Source organism: Trypanosoma melophagium, assembly GCF_022059095.1.
Source record: "Trypanosoma melophagium isolate St. Kilda chromosome Unknown ctg14segment1, whole genome shotgun sequence".
Classification (NCBI taxonomy): domain Eukaryota; phylum Euglenozoa; class Kinetoplastea; order Trypanosomatida; family Trypanosomatidae; genus Trypanosoma; species Trypanosoma melophagium.
In genome coordinates, this window is record NW_027125142.1 from 217927 (window position 1) to 234842 (window position 16916).

Genomic DNA, 16916 nt, shown 5'->3' on the forward strand with positions numbered 1-16916 from the left:
CGCATTCGCAGGCGTTAGTAACGGAAGTTGGCGCCATAGAAGAAGTTTTACGCTCACACGGCATAAGTGCTACTTGGAGTTACTTGGGCTCAGAGCAAAATCCAGCGGATGGAATATCGAGAGGTGAAAACCATCCAAAAATTAGACGTAGCGAATGGGTGGAACTTGTGACAGGGAGAGCGGGGAGCGGGTTTTAAAGGGCTTCTCAGCACTTCCATTTCGCCAGTTCTGTTATTTATTAGGAAGCAATTTATAAAGGGGAAATATTGGGACACACTTATTTTTTCAGGGAAAAGCTTTTGGTTCTTACAGACAATTATTTTATTACTCTTGGTTCCTTCTACCCTATTTTCTTGTATTAAGAGGGAAAGCAAGGTTTAGGTTATCCTTGTTGATAAAAGAGAAAATGGTAAAGAGGAATGCTGTATTTTACAAAAGGAAAAATGGTGAAAGGGGTTCTCGGTAACAAGGGTTTACCAGCATAGTAGAGGGGAGACAAAGTAGGGTTTGTGATCTTTTCTTTTTTTTCTGTTTTTGATTTTTCCCACATCTCGATTTATTTGGGGAGAGTCGATGGTGTACGAGAATGTTCTCTTTTTCCTCAGAGCCTCTAAAGTGTATACAGAGGCTTTCTCTTCTTTCTTCCATTTGTTTTGTTTTGTTTTGAGAGGCTGTGAAATGAACACTCTGACCTTACTGCCCTCTGGCTAAAAAAAACGGTGTCATCTTTGTTTTTATTATTGCCACTATAGTAAGGGGTTTTATTGGCAGGGCGTGAGTTTGGAAAAAGGTAAGCTTCCAATCAAGCCCATTTGCAGGATGTTCGCACTCACAGGTTCATAACTTAGGGATGTGGAAATAGATGGCCAGTATAAGAGGGCATTCGCAGCGTTGATGGTGTATACGTGATGAATCCGAAAGAAAAAAAGGAATATGTATTTTTTTCTTCCTGCAGATGAAATACCACATGGATGGTGTTTGAACCTTCGAGGAGAGGAAATTCTTTTCCCATTTCTATCAGACCCACGAAACGAATTTGGTCTCTTCACATCAGTCTTTGGTGTCATTCACCATGTAGAGGAACCATGAGTTCTTTAGGGTATTTAAGGAAATACGGACATTTCTGTGCATGGAATGAGCCGATATTGAAAAGAGAGAATCATTCCTCGATCACCAGTACACATTCTGCAGGGCAAAATGGCGACCAGAACACCCCGATACAGGAACTGGGAAAATAACCGATTTTCTCCAGAGCAAAAGGCCGCACTTGGCCCCACCATTGCAAAGCACCAGCCTCGCCGGCGAGAAGAGCGGGTGGTGGGTATTTGCAAAAGTGGGGCTGTTTTAATGGGGTTCTCTTGGGACAAAGGCCAAAAATAGGTCTTTTGGGAGTTGTTTAAGGGCTCAATAAAAAAGAAGTTGTGTAAAATGGACGGGGGCCCGGTGGAAATCATCTGCGCACCCGATGGCGTGTGTGTAGTGAAATGGTTGTCAAAGTTTCGCTTGGTTCGACCTGTGCAGCCGCGCGGGTTCGTTTTTTTTTTTTCCGCATACCCAGCGCACAAACAATCAACAAAGATCTTTCCACTGAAGATGGGCAATTGGAACAGGGTCACTGCGTTTGGCCGTGTGTTTTTACAAACTGTCAAGGGCTGCCGAGTTGGGGTGCGCTGCCGAAAGATATCCATGGGGCCAAAAATGATTCCCCCCAACAAAGAGATGGTTCCTACACATTGAGGCATCGTGGAAGGTAATATATATGCATATACTCAACCCCTCTGCCAAGCAAGGCGGGGCGCAGCAGATTCGGTGAAGTCGGACATTGCGGCACCACGCGCCGCGAAGGTAAATCGGAAGAATCGTAGAAGCCAAATGGGAGCTTTGCGCAAACAGGGATGCACCCAATATTCTGAGGATAACTCGATATGATAGAAGGAACGTTGCCAGGAGAACGGGAGCATTTTACCGCTGGGGTTTGAAGCGAGTTACGGGCACCCGATGGTTTGCCACCTTGCGACTCCAAAAAGGCAATTCTTTTACTCATCCTTACGGCGAAACTGCAATAATTGAGGGGTGGGTCACAAACCCACCAAAAACTTTTCAAAAGTGAACCGTGCATAAACAAAAGATATGCCTTCTTCCAGGTGACGTTGCCAAAAGAAGTAAATGCAGGTTTTTACTGCCAAAAGGGGGAATTGGTTCATTTTTCTGGGTCTTACTCCTTTCCCGATAGTTTATAGGCGTATCTAGGAATTGACCCACACCATTACAAGGGGTTTCTAAGTAAAATGTAGTTCACCTTGTCTTTTGGAGTTGGGTGTTTATGCTTGGATTGATAAAGTTCGTATTGGTGGGCCAAAGGAAAGGGTGGAGATTTAGGGAGGGTGGGTATTTCTCAGAGTATATGGCATTGTGGGACCACTGTGGTAGAAGAAGAACATGTGCTTGATGAGAAGTGTGCGTTTATTGAGGTACTACCCAATCATGAAGTTCATTCCGTCTATTTGAGCCTAAAAATATGATGCCAAGACTAGAGGAGGGCCATTTATCTTTAATTATCCACGATGAAAGGGGCAAGGGAAGCCACGATACATCGTGTATGATGTACGTTTCTTGGGGTCTGTGGAAGGGAATACCTTTTTTATTTAGTATTCTTTTTAACTGTTGCGTCGGCGCTGATCACACCTTGGTGTGGTGGGATTTTGGGACCTTTAGATTGGGCCGGTTTTTTTTTTTTTTCACCTCACACACGCCGCTGTCAGGAGAAGAATGAATTCAATACCTGTTGGGGAACAGCCTTGTTCCTTTGCCATAAAAGTTATCAACTGCCGCTATGTTGGTTGCAAAGTCTCAACCACGCACGAATGAATCATGCTCTTGTTCAGGTTTCTTGTGGAAGTTTCGGTCGTTGGAAGGGCAAGGGAAGGGGCTCCACGTACGAGTTTCCCTGGCGAAAAACAAGGGGGCGGAAGCACCCCCCTCGGCCCCGGCGTCTTTGCGACGCGATTGCCCCGTGTCTTTTTTTTTCTTTTCGTCTACCCCAACGGTGCGGGAAACATCGGCGCCGGAAGGGGTTCGGTTTCCTGGTTGCGGGCTCCTTCTGTTTTGGGTTTTTTTTTTGGCACGGAAGGGGCGCGGAAAGCGAGCCCCGAGGGGCGGCAGGGCACAACAAAAAAAAAAGAAAAACTGCCCGCAGGCGGCCAAGGCGCAAACGAAGACGGCGCCGGAGGCCGCAGAAGCCCAACCCGTCCCTTCCCAAAATCCCGTGGCCCCGGGCGAAGGTTCTGGCGGAGGTTTTTTGTTTTCGGTTTCTTTCGGCTTCGTTGTCGCCTGGGTTCCGGCGCGTTTCCTAAACCCGGGGCTGGGTTCGGGTGGTGCGGCGCTTGTTGTTTTTTTTTTTTGTTTGGTTCCTGTGGCGTTTTTTTTTCTCTTGATTCATCGGGATCGGTGGAGGCATTCACGTTTCACAAGGGTAACGTAGGTTGCGCATCTGAAAGGTGGGTGATTTGAGGCTAGGAGTTGTATTAGGGGGTAAAGCTCTGGAGGAATCGAAAATTATGTTTCTTTTTCTACCTCTTAACTGTCGATTTCTTGTTTTTTTTTTTTAAACGGTTCAGGTTTCTTTTTTGTACGATTGCAAAATTTAATGGTTTTAATATTTTTTCTTGGTATCAAGGTTTGGAGAAACTAGATGACGAAATCTTTTTTTTTGTTACTCTTCTCCTTTGAATTTCTCTACCTCTTGAAAGGCGCAAGGTGATTGGCGATTTAATGGTCTGGAATGGAGTTATTGTTGTAGCCTGTGTGGGAGGCTATATTGTAGCGGCAGTTCTCCTGGTTCGTTTGTACCCATTTCGCCTAAGCAAAAGGGAAAAGAAAGAACTTTTAAAGAAGAGGTTTCCATACTCTACAACCAAAATAGCACATAGAGGAGGATCATTGATGGGTCCGGAGAACACCATGTATGCCTTTCGTCGTGCAGTTTTTGAATTTAAAGCTGATGTATTGGAATTGGATGTTCACCCATCAAAGGATGGTCAAATTGTCGTTTGTCATGATTCTGATCTTACCAGAACCTGTGGTTCTTTGAATGGTAGGAGAAAAATTGAAGATATTGTGGTGGGTGAAAATCCGAGTATCACATTACCTCAGTGTTTAAGAAAAATTCCTCTACATTTTAAGTCATTTCAGAAGGGAGATTACTATGTTGCTACAGATTCTGTTCCTGTTGATGATACAACTAGGGTTTGTTTACTTTCTGAAGTCTTCGACGCCTTTCCAGAGCTTCCTCTTCATATAGATATAAAATGTGAAGATGCTGAGTTTACGAGGCGGGTTTTGAAAATGATTGAGGATTACCGACGAGAGACTCGAACTTTTGTCGGTACTAGTAATATACGTAATAGGAAACATATTTATTCATATTTTAAAAGTGTCCGTTCTGTGGATGAGGAAATCCTTAAGGAAAAGAGAAAACGATTTCGTATATTTGCGGGACCAATGGACTATGTTATCGTACAGGTGGCATATTTTTTTGGTATACTCCCTCTTATTCCTTTGAGTTTTGATGTTTTTTCTATTCCTTTTTTTACAAGACTGAGAAAAAAAGAGCTTGGATCTCGCTTTGAGCGCTTTATCGCCTATTTTTTGAATTCAACGACTTTATGGGATCATCTACAGCGTAGAGGCATTCTCGTTATTGGTTGGGTTTTAAACGATTACGAGGAGTTCGAAGAGGCCTCTAAGTGGGAAGTAAATGGTATTATGTCTGATGATCCCGTTGGTTTAAAAGAGTTTTTTGATTCTCATGATGTATCTTCTACTATGAACCTTTTAGATTAGTTTTTATTTTTGAATTCCTGCTCTTCTTTGGTTCGTCCCCTAAATACGATGGAGTAAAATATATTTAAATCTAGTTAATCCATTAGTATTACTTTCACGATTGGTTTTCTCCAATTAAAGTTTTTTTTGTTTGGTTTCTGCGTATTTGTAATGACGTAATATGCTTTCTTCTTTTCTTGTTCTTGATGGTTATAATGATGGGAATTATGAAGTTGGATTTGATATTTTACATCTTGTGGGCACGATTATTAAAATATTAGCTCTCTTTTAAGAGAAAGAGGTTAAAGTATGTACTCAATGATTCACTTTTCCGCAGGGATACTCTTTTCTCTTTCGTGCTTCATATTCCTTGACGGGTATATTACGGCAAGAGAGATGGGGGTTCCATATAATTTTTTGATGTGGCTACCTTCCATAATGATTTTTAGTGGTATGTTTCTTCTTAGCTTTGTGGACGCAAAGGTCATTGCTGGCGGTGACTATTCATTTGAGGATGGTAACACACAGCGAGCAAAGGTGTTTTTCTTTATTGCTGTATTATTGATGCTTGGTGGTTTGGCAATAGCATTTTGGAAGGCGATAGACCCGTACTCAAAGGTGAACAACTCGTGGCCTGGTGTTTCCCTTGTAATTCAAGGAGTGCTCCTTATGGTTTGCAGCGGGGTTTTTTTCTATGCTAAACTTGAACGTGATGGTGATGAAATTTGAGAACTCAATATTGCCTTCTAACTCGTAGCAATGTTTTAGTGGCGCAATGCATGTATTTGTTGATGATTTTTTTTTATAAACCTTATTATTATTATTATTATTATTATTATTATTATTATTATTATTATTATTATTATTTCCTTGTTTGTATCTCCATGAGGATAGTATTCATAGTGTTTGGGGTTTCTTTTTGCTTTCTCTTCTCTTTTCTTCTTTCCCCTCATCTGTTAATTGTTTTCCATCCTTCAAAGGAGGGAAAGGGTGCGTCTTTGTGTGAATGGCAGAAGATCTTTCCCATGTTAGCAATGAACGCTTAAAGGAAATACGTGAGTCAGTTCATGCTTTTCTCCAGGATTCAAGTGTTTATTCTAAAATTCGTGATATTGTTGATTCATATGTCGCCGAGAATCCAGGAGATTCGTTTAATCCATCTTCTTCTTCTGATGTAATGAAAATAGTTCGGGAGAAGGGTTTGGTTCAGGATTTATTAAATCGATTGCATACTGAGAAACGTCTTGGACTCACACAAAATACTAATGTGAACCATTCATGGAAACTTGTTCCAGGTGAATATTATCTTCACGTAAGATTAGCAGGAGGAAAGGCATTTGTAGATAATCTTGATCTGAGCCCAAGTGTTGCTAAGGAATATCAAATGTATGTTGTATTACATTTTGGATCTCAGCGATATCGATCTATTGCTGAGAATACTTCTGTAGATCCTCCTTTTAATGATGAATTTCTTATAGGACTTGATTACAAAGCATTTGGTTCATGTGCAGCAGATTTAATAGAAGTTTCAACACCACTTCATATATGTGTGGTGAGGGAAGATCGTTTATTAACAAATGCCAAAGTGATTGGTGAAAATATTATTGATTGGAGAAAAGTATTACGTACTGGTTATCTTGGTTTAACTGTAGAACTTTGTGGAGATAATCCTGGTATTCCTGCAGGAATATTAGAGTTACAAATTGAATTACTTCCAAATAAAGCACCTCGGTTTTCTGAAGAAGATATTGCTTCAAGAATTGACTTACAACGTTCTGCGATTACTTCCGCAGATCGAGAGTTTCTTCTTTACGCACGACGATGGTGGATGGAATTTCAAGAAATTCGACCTAGCCATAAACAACGAAGGGTAAAACTTTTCGCATCTACATCAAATGGAAGAATGGTTCCAACTACTCATTTTATTTCTGTTATTAGATGCGAAAGAGGAATTGAGACACCTTTTGAAGCAGCAAGATTTGTCTCTCTTTTTGCAATAACAGATGAGGAACATTTAACACAAGAAGTTCTTCTTGGTGGAACGGGAATTAACAAATCAACTAATAGTTGGCTTTCAATGTTTGTTTTCCTTTCGCAGAAACGAGGAGAGCCTTGTAATCATGCTGCACTTTTATGTTCTTTGCTTCTTGGATTTGGTCTTGACGTTTACTGTGCTGTCGGAACTAATAAAAAAGGAAAGACAGTGATATTTGTGGTTTCTCGTAAACGTATAGGATCGAATAGTTTTGATGTTATGCTTTGGGAACCTACAACTGGAGACCGTTTTTCGTTAACAGATGCACATCCATATGAAACTATTGGATGTATGTTCAACCATCGTTCTTTTTATGCTAACATTCAACAATCTGATGTCGTTGTTACGACTTCTTTTGATCTTGATAATGAAGAGTTATGGAAGCCATTAAATCCATTAAAACTTCGAATGATTCCAAAGTATCCAAATCCACCACTTTTATGGGTTTCTTGTGACTCTAAAAACATAGAAAATCAATTACAGACTTCTTTGATTCGTGAAATAACTGAATATCGTGACACCCGGGGAGTTACCACAAGTTTTGATGATAATCTTACTTATGTTCTTTCACAGGCTCTTTTTGCTTATGAAAGTTATCGGAGGAATGGTACCCCAGAAGATTTGTCCATTTTTGAAACCTGTGTAAAGGGTGTACTAGGTGAGGGGAGAACTTTTAAGGGTGTTCCTGTCAATGTAACTCATTTAAACACTCGTAAAATACTTGCAGCATTTGAAAGTACTGTTTCTGGAAGAGAAATTTTAGAGTTGATAGCGGATAGTGTTACACTAGCTGTTCAAGTAAAGGTTTACGCATTTCCTGAAGGTATATTGTCTGTTTGGGTGATGCTTGCAGCATCTTATAGGCTTTCTACAGCTTAACATGTTTCGTAAAGTGTGGTTGAGTAAGGGATAAACAAAATGAATTTTGAGAGTCATACATAGCTAGACTATTTTGTTTTCTTTTTTATTATTTATTTTTGTTACCTCGTCCCCAAGTGATCTACGAATATGGTAAAAAAAAACAACAACAAGAACAACAACAAGAACAACAACAACAACAACAAGAACAAAGAATGTGTTAATACAATAAAAATTGGATCTACTTTTTTTTTTCTTTTACCCTTTTCCATTTTTGCTTCTATTTCAGTGTATAAATATTAGGTAAGAAAAGAGTGGGAAAAAGAAGAAAAGAAAAAGGGGTGTAAGAGAAACAAAGTAACAACGAAAAAAGAGATGAGAAGTTTAAGGTGCATCAGAAAAGTGTGTGACACGTGGAAATGGTCGTGGCCTCATATGATGGTCACCTATCCTATACGTCTTTTTTCGACTACACCTCTTTCCTTGGTCGGAGGGCCCGCTGCCCGGACACAGAAAAACAAGGATACAGATGAATGGGATACTTTGGATATTTCTTCTGTATTTAATAAAACTGATGGCTTTTCTTCAGAAACAAATGAAATATACCAGAATGAAAGTGTTTCTTCTGTGGTGTCTTCAGTTGCTGCAACTAAAAAAGTTGATTTGGATGTTTCTGTCCTTGATGCCAAAGGAACTATCGTCCCTGTGAAACCTATTCAATATTTTGCAGACTTACCCAATGTACCTGATTGGTTAACAAAAGGACTTGAAACATTGGCTTACCCATCTACAACTCCTATTCAAGCTCACACAATTCCTGTTCTTGATGAAGGACATGATCTTATTGGACTAGCTCCAACCGGATCTGGAAAGACTGTAGCCTTTGCAGTACCAGCATTAAAACGATTTAATCGTAGTCCTTCTGGGTTACCAACAATAGTTGTTCTCGCCCCAACTAGAGAACTTGTTCAACAAACTGCAAAGGTATTTTATCAGTTGAGTTCTGGAAATGTTCGGGTTTGTGAGGCCTACGGAGGTGCTCCACGAGAGATTCAAGCCAGACGGTTACATAGTGGTTGTGACGCTTTAATAGCATCTCCAGGTCGTTTAAAAGATTTTTTAAAAAATGGTGATGTAACACTTGATCATATGTCTTTCTTGGTTTTTGATGAAGCAGATCGATTACTTGATATGGGATTTAAAATTCAATTGGATGAGATATTGAGTTATGCTGATCCATCACGTCCTGTTCAAACTATGATGTGGTCAGCCACATGGCCAAAATCAGTAGAAGAATTAGCACGTGAATATCTTTCAGAAAATCGTTATACAATAAGAGCAGGTACAGCTGGTACTGGACTACAAGTAAATGAAAATATCAAACAACATATATTTTTTGGAGATTCTCCACAAGAACGAATGGAAATGCTTGTTTCACTCATTCATAAAGGAACAATTGATGAAAACACGGCCAAAATGATGATATTTGTGGAGCGTCAAACTGATACAGATAATGCTGCTCAAATGCTTGCAAGAATGTTGGGTATTCACCATAGAAATGTTGGTGTTATTCATGGTGGAATGCAACAACGACAGAGGGACTATATTATGCATAAGTTTAAAACTAATCAAATTCGTATTCTCATAGCTACTGATGTTGCATCACGAGGAATCGATTTTCCTGATGTCACATGTGTAGTAAATTTATTTTCACCAAAAAATATTGACAGTTACTGTCATCGAATTGGACGTACAGGAAGAGCCGGAAGATCTGGAGATTCTTTTACCTTTATTGGTAGATCGGATGGATCTTTAGCAAAAGATCTTGTAGATTACTTGGGAAAATGTGGAATGGATATTCCAGACAAACTTGTTGAAATTTCTGAAAGATATATTCAAATTGAAGAAGAACGTCGATTTAAGCGATCGCGGAATGGTCGATATGGACGAGATAACAAGCGTCGGGGATGGTCCAACAATTATGCTTCGTCACAAGATAATGGTTGGTAAAAAGGAGAAAAAAAGGATATTGTTCTTTCTAAAATTTTTCCTTTTTTATTTTCGCTATGGGCCTTGCAGCGTTATAGTAGGGGTGAGAGAGAAAAGACACAGCTCTCCCTCCCTCCCTCTCTCCCTCGCTTTCTCTTTCTCTTTCTCTCTCTCTGTGTGTGTCTAAGTAGGATTTGTTTGTCTGTTATTTTTAACGAGTTTCACATTTTATTCACATATGCTGTTTTTGTTTTTGGCCCTTCAAAAAAAAAAAAAAAACGAGTACAGAGTACCTTGAGTAGTGCGAATAGAAGAAAACAAGGAAGGCAAGCGAAGAAACCAAATAGAGAAGAATAAAAAAAAAAATACAAATAATGACCAAGAAGCATATAATGCATCTCTGAATAAGTTGCATGAATATTCTTTACATATGCTATAGAAATAAAAAAAAACGAAAAAAAATCAACTCTTATGGACTGTGATTTCTTTTTTTTTTGCCTTTTCTTTCTTTTTTTTTTAACATTTTTTTTTTTAGAAGAGGCTTTTCTTTTTTAGGCTATACAAGCAACTTATTTATTTATATATTTCTTTTTTGACGTAAAATGGCAAAGATTATCAGCGCATCTTGCTTGGAAGATGCTGCCGAAGCACTAAGTTGTGGAAACCTAGTCGCTCTTCCCACAGAAACGGTATATGGACTTGGAGGCAATGCTTTAAATGAAGAAGCAGTGAAAAAGATATTTGCAGTCAAGGGGCGACCATTAACTGATCCTCTTATTTGTCATGTTTCCTGTATGGAGAAAGCATTAAAACTATGGGATGTGAACTCAGACCCAAAGGCTCTCGAATTAGTAAAATGTTTGGGTGAAGCCCTTTGGCCTGGTCCCTTAACTATTGTATTTAAAGCTAATCCTGCATTACCGAATGCGGTGAGTGGGGGATCTGGATTTGTAGGAGTGAGAATACCATCTCATCCTGTTGCCCTTCAATTGTTGCAACTTGTGGATTTCCCTGTAGCAGCACCTAGTGCCAATACATTTGGGCACGTTAGTCCAACAACGGCTAAACATGTCTTTGAGGATTTAGGGGAAAGAGATTCTTCATTGCTTATCATTGACGGTGGACATTGTGACATTGGCATTGAATCCAGTGTAGTAAAAGTAAACAATGTTGAAAGTGTTGAAGTTCTTCGCCGTGGAAAAGTCTCACTAACTGATGTGCAAAAAGCCATTAATAATAAATTTACTCCAACTATAACGATTCGTGATACTCGCTCGCGTCACCTTTCATCTGAGGTAGCCATGGATGGGCCTGGTCAATTACTTACCCACTATTCACCCTGTGTACCTTCTAGACTGTTAACCCCAAGTAGTTTAATCACAGTGCTTCCACAAACTCTGAATAAGGTATATGTGGATCTCTCGTTGAATGCATCTGATACAAAAGAAATTCCACTCAGTGAAACAGTGATTATTGATTTTGGAGGTAATCTCCAGGCTTTTCGTGAAGGATGTTTGGCATATCGGGATCTTAGTAGTCAAGCTAAAGTACGAGAGGCATGCTTCGCCGTATTTGAAGCACTACGATGGACTGAAGCAGTTTCAGGAGCAAAGATGGTTCTATTCCCGTTAATATCTGAATGGCCTCATGCCGTCACAGAAGTGGAACTCTTAGAAGCAGTGGAAGATCGATTGTTTCGTGCTGCATCTGGTCAAATCGCCTATATGCGTGTTTGTGATTAATTATTATATATTCAACTTCCTGATATTTTGAGGTTTCGTTGTTCATCAAGAATAACAATGACACATACTGAGGTTTGACTCCTAATTTGAGTGATCCTGCAAACGATGAGAATGCAATATTTCATTCAATTAAAAAGTAGGGAAATATTGGAAACGGCGAGAAAAATAATAATAATAATAATAATAAAATGGAAAGGAAACTTTCCAAGGGAGAGAACAACAACAAGTATTAATGATAGTGGTAACACTTTTTATGTTTAGAAATATCTAATAGTTTTGTTTAATTATTTTTTCTTTTCTTATGTATCTTTTACTATGAGTTTTTATTAGATCATGGCATTTCACCCCAGAGACGCCTTTATTCTGCATCAAGAACAAATACAAAGGCAGAATGAAGGGGACGAAGTGGACACTTCTGCTGAACAAAAGGTTCACATAGATTTGCAACGATTGACAGATACGGAGTCTACAGCTACAATTGCCTTCTCACATGAAGATCACACATTGGGAAATCCGCTACGGCATGTATTAATGCAAAATCCAGAGGTAACAAGTGCCGGTTATGCTATTCCACATCCTTTGGAAGCAAAGATGCTTTTGCATGTTCAATCTACTGATTACGCTGTAGAGGCTGTTGCAGAAGGACTTGAACGCCTTGCAGCTATTTGTGATGAAACTATGAAAAGCTTTGATGATAGCATGAATGGGACATCGTTTCAAAAAATAAAAGAAGAACCGTAATTCTCTCTTGAGCCGTTTTTTTTTTTTTTGGTTGATATTGAAGCTGTTTTGTTATTGTTCTTTTTCTTCTTCACTGCTCTGAGAATTTCAGCGAAGGCAGCGAATAGCGCTTGCGTGTAAGTATACCTATTGGAAGAAAGGCGCGGGATGATCCCCTTTAACCCCGTCATGGCGGAAAAAAAAGGGGTTTACACTAAATCGTCTAATAGTAAACAAATATAAACATAGGCAAAAGGAACGAATTGTAAAGAAAAAAAAAGAAAACAATAATCTAAGGTATAATGTTTTTTTTTTTTTTGAAGGGATGAAAACGATTCTGTGAAATGTACACTCCTTTTCTCTTTAAATTCTACAGCACAAAAGAAAAAAAAAAGGAATAACGAAACGAATAGAATAGACGGATAAATAAAATGAGTACCACTCTCGCAGAACCCAAAACTTCTGTTATCATAAATGAGAGGAAACGTATCACTTCCAGGTTTACCGATGGGAGTGAGATGATAGAAGAATATGATATTATCACCGACGATCTTCTTTTGAGGAAATACCGAACCAAGAATGGTCTTGGAAACTATAGTGATTGGGAAATAGAAGTTGGAACTGAGGCAAAAACGCGAAACTTAGATAAGGAAGTGCTGGTGGAGGCTAGTGGAAGCCCAGAACTTGTAAAACAGGATACACCTGAGTATCACGTTTTCCGTATTCGCAATCTACCTTACCCCAAAGAGGTCTTTTCTGTTACAGTGGAACGTCGAAACTCTGATGATATTGGTGAAATAGTAGTACGTACGAGTAATAAGAAGTATTTCAAAAGACTGAATATACCTGTTCTTCAGCGTCACCATATTCCACTTGATCCGGCTCATCTTAACTACGATTTACAACACAATACGTTAATAATTCGATACAAGAAGCATCTATCGGTACTGGCAGCAGAGGCTGCAGCCAAAAAGGAAAGGGCAGCTTTACCTGCCAAACGCATGGGGACTGATGACAATGGATGTCCACAACAGTAAAAAAAGAAAAAAATAAGAGAAATTTCTAGTTCTTTTATTATTATTGTTCTTGTTTTTACTTTGAACTATGCCAAATTCTAATTACAAATATCCTGCATATTTATTATTATTATTATTATTATTATTATTATTATTATTATTATTATTATTATTATTATTATTATTATTATTATTTTTTCTGTTCGTGTGTAAGTGAAGCAGAGTTGCTTTTAAGACTGGAAGAAGTATTCGGAACCTTACTTTGTAAGATTTTCACTGATGTTATCGTATGTGAATGGTGTAATTATTGGTACTAGCTATCTTTGTTATGGTAGTTTCTTTTCTGTGGTTTCTCTTTGGTGGTAACCCGATTAAAAGGGGCAGAACCGTAACCTTACTACGGAAGAAAGAAAAAAGGAATTAGGTAGAAATTATTTGAATAATATAGGTTATTTAGGTGGAGGTATATATACTAGTATATACTAGTATATACATCTATTTCTTTTTTTGGCTAAACTAAGATGCTTGGAAAAACTAAGGTTCGTCTAGTGCGTGATCCTGTGCCAACTGATACCAAGGCTTTTTACTCATGGTTTAGTGGACAGGCATATCGTCAGGAGCGTGTGATCCCTGGAGGTTACCCTGCGGTACGTGTGTATCCTGTATACGGAAAGAGGTGGTTCACAGGACGTACTGTAATGGCAGCTATTGCAGGAGTATCTATTTTTGGTGCTTGGTGTCGACCTGAAAGGGAACGATATAATATGGAGATGATGATTGAATGGTCAGAGCGACAAGCTGCCCATCTTCCATATCAGAAGGCCGAGGTGAATCTGCGTTGTCTCATAACCAGCTACAAACGACACCGTTATGAGCAGGAAAATCTTATAGATAAGGGATTTGTAGGTCTTACATCTGAGTTCCGTAAATTCTTCTACCACGATGATGTATGGCGTCCACCATTACATGATGTTCTAATGCACCCTTATGCAAAATATGGAGGACCATTGTTCAGTTATAATTGGACTATTGGTTACTTTTAAGCAAAAATAACTGTAAAATATGTGGTGTTGGATGATGTTGGTAATGACATTGGAAACTGATAGGGTTGTTGTCTAGTGCATTTGAGAGTGAAATTGACAAGTTTACAGACATGCCTCCTATTTGTTCTGGATATGTCTGTATTTAACGAATTTCCTCTTTCAGTCTGTAATTGACGAATATAGCCAGGGAATGAAAGAGAAAAGTGGAGAGATAGAAAGTAGTAAGATAAAAAGAAAATTGGGTGGGCAAGCATATGGGTAGATGGGTGTAATGTTCGGGATGTTGCGAGTTTAGAGTAGCTTAGGGAATTCGTTTTTTTCTTTATTTGTTGTTATTATTTTGTTTAAGTCTTACTAAGTATTGACCTATTTTTTTTCCTTCCAGTGTTTTTTATTTATTTATTGCTGAACTGTTTTGATTGACTAACCATCTAAAACATTTTCATTAAGGGTCATGGGTATTTTTTTATTTGTTTGTTTCTTAGTCGTTCCAGAAACTCTTCTTTGATTTTTTTTCCCTTTCTTTTGTTTCTGTGCAGTGGGACAACCGTGGTGCAGGAGGGAGAAGGAAAAGAGGAAGACACATACACAGATACAAGTGAAGGCGTACGGGGTACACACCAGTGAAGAAAGAGAGAAATTCCCCCATTTCCCATCCCCCACCCTACGGAGGTACTCAATAGCAAGGGAGATGGAGACCGAGACGGTGGACGTCTTGTCGGCGATGGCTGCCTTTCGCGGCACGGAGGAGTACGCGGCGGCGTTTGACTTGGAGGTGTGGAAGGCGCAGCAGCGGGCGCGGCTGCGGGAGGAGTTGTCGGAGCAGCGGCGAGAGACTGAAAAGGGAAAAGGAACAGAAACAAAAAAGGGGCGGGAGGAGTTGTCCGAGTTGGACGGACTGCGGGCGGAGCTGGTCAGCCTCGCCGGTCGTCTGCGGCGGCGGGAGGAGGCGCTCCAGCGGCGGGTGGCGGCCTTCGAGGCGCGGGAGGCGGCGGCGGACGAGCGGCGGGTGCGGGTGGCGGAGCAGCACGAGCGGCACCTCCTCGCTGTCGAGGCCCGCGCCAGGCGGCAGTTGGAGGAGGAGGCGGTGCAGCAGGAGGAGCTGCGGGCGCAGCTGCGGGAGCAGGAGCGGGTGGTGGCGCATCTGGAGGAGAGACGGCGGGCGGTGGAGAGTGAGTATGACGCACTGCAGCGGTGCTTGGCGCGGAATCTGACCGAAGATGAGGATAAGGCAAGGGTGAGGGTATTGGAGGAGCAGCTGGCAACAGCAAATACCGCAGTGATGAAGCTGCAACTGCGGTTGAAGGAACGGGAGTCAGAGATGATTTCCGTACAGAAGGAACGTGACCAACTCGAACAGACATCTAAACTCTATAAGGATCAACTAACACAACTCACTAGGCGCTATGCGGAACTACAAGAACAATGGCACGCTCGTGAACAGACGCTACTGGAAGAAGAAAGACGCAGGTTAGAGGAGGATAAACGACGTCACCAACTTGCTTCTTTTCATTTAGGTAATGAGGCACGAACTGTACACCGGTATGAACTAATAAGTCAACAGGCTGCAGAAAATCTTGTAACCAAGACGACAAGAGAAATGACTTTAATACCTACTGGATATAAAGATGAGTACCGAACATTATTAAAAGAACTACAGGTAGATGTAGCAAAGGGATTAGGTGATATGAATTCTAAGGGGAATGAGATAACCAGTAAACCGAAACAGCGATTAGTTTACGCTGAGGTGAGGCCACAAAGAGAGGAGGAAAAGACTATTTCCCACAACATAGAAGATGCAGCACGAAGAAGAAAAAGAAGAGAAAAAACAACAACAACAACAAGAAGAACAAGTGAAGGGGTACAACCCATGAGTCGTAAACCGCATGAAGCGGTTTCTATGGCTATTTCTACTGATGATATTGCCAGCTCTACATTATCGTCCCTGTCACATCGTGAAAGCGATTATCACCGCGAACCTACTGAGCCATATAGAAGCCCCTTAGAAGACCGTCCAGTAAAAGATGAATTAAATGAAGGTGATAAAGAAATCGATGTTTCATCCTCCTATTGCTACGCTGAGTTAGACACATGTCTTAGTGAAGATGAGGAGGTAAATGTTATTCCTAAAGAAGTAGTGGGATCAGAAGGAGCAATGAGCCAATTACCACCACTTGCCCCTACTAGTGCTACTTCTGGAGCTACACCTGTTCTTGCTGATGTTTCATATGACGCAAGACTGCAACCACCGCCCCCTTTACCAGAAGACTTTTTACAAGCATCAAGAGCTCTCCCACCACCTCCTTCGCGAGAGTCCACAAGAGCTGAAATGATAGCATTTGTTGAAAAGCTTCGTGCGAATAAACAAAAACTACTTGATTCTGGTGTTTACGGCGAAGGTGATACACTTCTAAGGGAGATGGGAGATAAGATTGCACTGTATGAAGATTTCTTAGCGCGACATTTCTGATTCAAATTTTTTTTTTTATTATTTGCTATCTGAATTTACGTATTTATATTTCTACTTTTTCTATATTTGGAGTTTTACAAGCTCCATTTCTTCTCTTTGGGTGTAGAACATCTCCGCACATAGATGAATTTTGAAGCTAGACTTTGCTAATGTGAAGGGGGCAATCCCCAAACATTAGTAATATATATAATATATTTCCATTTTTGTGACAAATTTTTTTTT

The 16916-nt window shown here is 40.1% G+C and overlaps 11 protein-coding genes across 11 annotated transcripts; 10 read left to right on the plus strand and 1 right to left on the minus strand.

The window, feature by feature from the left end:
* Positions 1-1726: 1726 nt before the first annotated feature.
* Positions 1727-2119, minus strand: LSM04_001600 (uncharacterized protein; the record flags this gene model as incomplete). The annotated part of the gene is made up of 1 exon (XM_067334988.1): positions 1727-2119. The coding sequence occupies one exon, from the start codon at positions 2117-2119 to the stop codon at positions 1727-1729; it is 393 nt and encodes a 130-aa protein (XP_067193856.1).
* Positions 2120-2833: 714 nt separating this feature from the next.
* On the plus strand, positions 2834-3481 carry LSM04_004927 (uncharacterized protein; the record flags this gene model as incomplete). The annotated part of the gene is made up of 1 exon (XM_067334989.1): positions 2834-3481. The coding sequence occupies one exon, from the start codon at positions 2834-2836 to the stop codon at positions 3479-3481; it is 648 nt and encodes a 215-aa protein (XP_067193909.1).
* Positions 3482-3771: 290 nt separating this feature from the next.
* Positions 3772-4842, plus strand: LSM04_004181 (Glycerophosphodiester phosphodiesterase domain; the record flags this gene model as incomplete). Its single annotated transcript, XM_067334990.1, has 1 exon — positions 3772-4842. One exon carries the CDS (start codon positions 3772-3774, stop codon positions 4840-4842), a length of 1071 nt encoding a protein of 356 aa, XP_067193896.1.
* A 288-nt stretch (positions 4843-5130) lies between these two features.
* LSM04_002900 (Uncharacterized protein family UPF0220) lies at positions 5131-5550 on the plus strand (the record flags this gene model as incomplete). The annotated part of the gene is made up of 1 exon (XM_067334992.1): positions 5131-5550. One exon carries the CDS (start codon positions 5131-5133, stop codon positions 5548-5550), a length of 420 nt encoding a protein of 139 aa, XP_067193878.1.
* Positions 5551-5827: 277 nt separating this feature from the next.
* LSM04_009385 (CEP76) lies at positions 5828-7735 on the plus strand (the record flags this gene model as incomplete). The annotated part of the gene is made up of 1 exon (XM_067334993.1): positions 5828-7735. The coding sequence occupies one exon, from the start codon at positions 5828-5830 to the stop codon at positions 7733-7735; it is 1908 nt and encodes a 635-aa protein (XP_067194007.1).
* Positions 7736-8089: 354 nt separating this feature from the next.
* Positions 8090-9724, plus strand: LSM04_006017 (Helicase; the record flags this gene model as incomplete). The annotated part of the gene is made up of 1 exon (XM_067334994.1): positions 8090-9724. One exon carries the CDS (start codon positions 8090-8092, stop codon positions 9722-9724), a length of 1635 nt encoding a protein of 544 aa, XP_067193936.1.
* A 581-nt stretch (positions 9725-10305) lies between these two features.
* LSM04_005132 (putative GTP-binding controlling metal-binding domain) lies at positions 10306-11445 on the plus strand (the record flags this gene model as incomplete). Its single annotated transcript, XM_067334995.1, has 1 exon — positions 10306-11445. One exon carries the CDS (start codon positions 10306-10308, stop codon positions 11443-11445), a length of 1140 nt encoding a protein of 379 aa, XP_067193913.1.
* Positions 11446-11778: 333 nt separating this feature from the next.
* Positions 11779-12186, plus strand: LSM04_000814 (DNA-directed RNA polymerase; the record flags this gene model as incomplete). The annotated part of the gene is made up of 1 exon (XM_067334996.1): positions 11779-12186. The coding sequence occupies one exon, from the start codon at positions 11779-11781 to the stop codon at positions 12184-12186; it is 408 nt and encodes a 135-aa protein (XP_067193837.1).
* Positions 12187-12596: 410 nt separating this feature from the next.
* Positions 12597-13202, plus strand: LSM04_001516 (Protein DPCD; the record flags this gene model as incomplete). The annotated part of the gene is made up of 1 exon (XM_067334997.1): positions 12597-13202. One exon carries the CDS (start codon positions 12597-12599, stop codon positions 13200-13202), a length of 606 nt encoding a protein of 201 aa, XP_067193851.1.
* A 500-nt stretch (positions 13203-13702) lies between these two features.
* LSM04_009321 (GRIM-19) lies at positions 13703-14224 on the plus strand (the record flags this gene model as incomplete). The annotated part of the gene is made up of 1 exon (XM_067334998.1): positions 13703-14224. The coding sequence occupies one exon, from the start codon at positions 13703-13705 to the stop codon at positions 14222-14224; it is 522 nt and encodes a 173-aa protein (XP_067194005.1).
* Positions 14225-14915: 691 nt separating this feature from the next.
* Positions 14916-16694, plus strand: LSM04_008118 (uncharacterized protein; the record flags this gene model as incomplete). Its single annotated transcript, XM_067334999.1, has 1 exon — positions 14916-16694. The coding sequence occupies one exon, from the start codon at positions 14916-14918 to the stop codon at positions 16692-16694; it is 1779 nt and encodes a 592-aa protein (XP_067193981.1).
* Between the last annotated feature and the right edge of the window lie 222 nt (positions 16695-16916).